Source organism: Rousettus aegyptiacus, unplaced genomic scaffold (assembly GCF_014176215.1).
Source record: "Rousettus aegyptiacus isolate mRouAeg1 unplaced genomic scaffold, mRouAeg1.p scaffold_m13_p_8, whole genome shotgun sequence".
In the NCBI taxonomy this organism is placed as follows: domain Eukaryota; kingdom Metazoa; phylum Chordata; class Mammalia; order Chiroptera; family Pteropodidae; genus Rousettus; species Rousettus aegyptiacus.
In genome coordinates this window covers 14,226,474-14,229,817 of record NW_023416311.1, presented here as the reverse complement: position 1 = coordinate 14,229,817, position 3,344 = coordinate 14,226,474, and the positions used below count along the sequence as shown (strand labels likewise).

Genomic DNA, 3,344 nt, shown 5'->3' with positions numbered 1-3,344 from the left:
TTTTATCAGCTCCTATGCCCATTAATACTGCCACCTGAGCCAGGCTCATGGTTCATGCAGCCAGGATTCTTTTGCCAACAGCAGTAATTTTAAGGAAGCTTGGTTGTTTGCCCTGATGTGAATGTCAAACGTTAAGAGTCCTCTCCAGAAAGTGTAGGTTCCCTTACTTTCTCTCTATAACCATGTTTCTTAAATTTCAATGTTTTAAACTGTGATGCCTGTTAGGAGTAATAATTCTATAAGTTTACTTTGAATTATGCCATTTTAAAAATTAAATTTGTTGAGGAGACATTGGCTGACAAAATTATAAAGGTTTCAAGTGTATAATTCAATAATATATTATATGTATATGCATTGTGTGTTCACCACCCAAAATTAAATTTCCTTGCATCACCATTATTTGACCCCCTTTACCCTTATCTACCTCCCGCCTCCCCCCTTTCTCTCTAGTAACCACTAAATTGTTGTCTGTGTTTATGAGTTTTCTTTTGTCTTGTTCATTTGTTGCTTTCAGTTTTATTTCCCATATATGAATGAAGTCATATGGTTCTCCTTATTGGTTGTATATTTATATTTTTTAAGATTCAAACTCCCCCACCTCTACTTCTTAAATTCTAAGATTTGGGTATAAAGTCCTGTTCACTCAATCAAATACCTTAAATTTTTCTGATTGGAGAGGTTTTGATTGCATTCCACCTGTGACTTTGTCCTTCTAGACAAAATGTGTTCTGTTGTGTGGTTCCTGCCTGCCATTTTACTACAATGTTATCCTACAAGGGGATAAGCACTTCTATTAGTAGAAGGTAATGAGATGGATCTCAGGAAGAACATCTGAATAGAAAAGTCAGATGGAATAAAGTTTCTATTTTATGGGACTGACCGTAGTGGGTCAGTCCCACAATTAAGTTGGTACTTCACTGTGAAGCCTAGAGAACTCTCAGACCCTCCCTTCTGCAGATCAACTATGCAATAGCTGCTTCTTCACTTCCTTTCTCCCAGTGGTTTTCCCTGGAGATTCCTCAAGTGACTAAAGAGACAACAGGAGATGAAAGGAGCTAACAACAACTCCTTGGATGGCTTCATTCTGATGGGTGTATCTGACCATCCCCAGCTGGAGGTGATCTTTTTCGTAGTCATCCTCTTTTCTTACTTGCTGACCCTATTTGGGAACTCAACCATCATCCTGCTTTCATGCCTGGATGCCCGGCTCCACACACCCATGTACTTCTTCCTCAGCAACCTTTCCTCCCTAGACCTTGCCTTTACTACTAGCTCGGTTCCCCAAATGCTGATCAACTTACGGGGACCGGAAAAGACCATTAGCTACGGTGGCTGCGTGACCCAACTCTATGTTTTCCTCTGGCTAGGGTCTACTGAAGCCATCCTGCTTATGGTGATGGCATTTGACCGCTACATGGCAATTTGCCGGCCCCTGCACTATACCACCACCATGAACCCTCGGCTCTGCTGGCTGCTAGCTGCCATTGCCTGGTTGGGTGGCTTGGGCAACTCTGTGATCCAGTCAACATTCACGCTGCAGCTCCCATTGTGTGGGCACCGGAGGGTGGACAACTTCCTGTGTGAAGTGCCGGCCATGATCAAACTGGCCTGTGGAGACAAGAGTCTCAATGAGGCTTTGCTCAATGGCATCTGCACCTTCTTCACTGCTGTCCCACTAAGCATCATCCTGATCTCTTACTGCTGGATAGCTCAGGCAGTGCTGAAGATACCCTCGGCTGAGGGATGGAAAAAGGCCTTCAACACTTGCCTGTCTCATCTAGTGGTAGTGCTCCTCTTCTATGGCTCAGCTATCTATGGGTATCTGCTTCCAGGTAAGACCAGCAACCAGGGCCAGGGCAAGTTCATTTCCCTCTTTTACTCTGTACTCACACCCATGGTGAACCCTCTCATCTATACTCTGAGGAACAAGGAAGTGAAAAGGGCACTGAGGAGGCTGCTGGGGAAGAGAGGGGAGGTCACCTAAGAAAAGGGAAAACTCCATTGTTTACTGCCTCTGCATCTCTACACATTCTCATTCTCCTTCCAGCCAGGTAAGTATGAGGAATACTAACCCCAGTACAACCAAGGGATGTTCCCAACAACCCTAAGCTGTTTGGACGTGATTAATGTTATTTGTAATGTTCTACATTTATTTTCCAAAAATCTTACCATGGACTCAGATCAGGGCAGAAGTGCCATCAACAGCTCAGAAGCTGTTGACTTAGCACACACCTAGCTCACAGTATCTGTTGTTCATTGTTACCAAGTACACATTTATTACATGTAATATATATTACATATTTACTTATTATTGTGTTTCTAGAGAATTCTGTACTTTTCTAAAGAAGCCATTCCCATTTGCAGTATCATATACAAGTTACTATAATTTTATAAAATCTAATCTGGTATTATTAACTGGAAATGAAAACCCAAACAATTCATTCACCATCTTTGTACATATCTCTTTGTCTCTTCTCAATATTTCAGTCTATCCACCCATCAATCCACTCACATGTTCTACTGTCATCTTGTTTACCCTCTCCTTTATGTTTTATTCCGTTTTCCTTTCTACTTCATCTAATATTCAATGAGAAAATGTAGGATAGACCTTTTCATTTCAGTTCTAGCCAAAAGGGTTCCTTAATATCGTTTTGTTTAAATTGTCCCCGCAACAAGTCTCACCCATCCTTTACTACCAGTGCTTGGATATGCTAGTATGGTCAGTAGATTATGGGATGCTCTGAGTTCTGTAAGCAAGTTTAAGAGCCCAAGGAAGATCATCCACATATAAAGCATGTCCTCTGCCTCAAGGTCTAGTCTTTCGCTATAAAGTTCCTAGAACTCATTAATCAATCCAAAACATTGAACTCAGGTGATGGAATTAGAATACCAATATGCAATTCTGCACGTTACTGAGGTGCCAAGGGAATCTGCTCCTGCTATCACAGTTCATATACTCTTTCTCCAGACAGAAGCTGGGTTAATATGAGAAAGTTGCTTGGAAACTACATTACAAGAGAAAAGGAAATCAATAGGTTTTAGAGCTAGTTTCTAAAGAGTTTTTAGCTTTGTGCCCTCATAGCACCTACATGTGTGCCTCATACATAGTAGATGCTTGATAAACACTTAGTGGATTGACAAGCGTCATGAGTCCCCCTTTTTCACGGTAGGAACTAAATTTGTCAAATGCACCATTTTCATGTTTTCCCTTTGGGGTCACCCAATTTTGGGGCAATGCTGAACAGTGACAAATTTCTCCTTTTCCACATTTCCATAATGCCCCCTAAAGACATCTTGTCCCATTCTGAATTTATTTTTCCATGTGCAGGTTAGAGCCATGATCT

At 41.5% G+C, this 3,344-nt stretch overlaps 1 protein-coding gene across 1 annotated transcript; it reads left to right on the top strand.

The window, feature by feature from the left end:
* Positions 1 to 1,045: 1,045 nt before the first annotated feature.
* Positions 1,046 to 1,984, top strand: LOC107521661 (olfactory receptor 2C1-like). Its single transcript, XM_016166541.2, has one exon. It carries the CDS (start codon positions 1,046 to 1,048, stop codon positions 1,982 to 1,984), a length of 939 nt encoding a protein of 312 aa, XP_016022027.2.
* Positions 1,985 to 3,344: the final 1,360 nt, after the last annotated feature.

Coding starts and splice junctions, on each gene's coding strand:
- LOC107521661 (XM_016166541.2), top strand. CDS start 1,046: ATGAAAGGAGCTAACAACAACTCCTTGGATGGCTTCATTCTGATGGGT.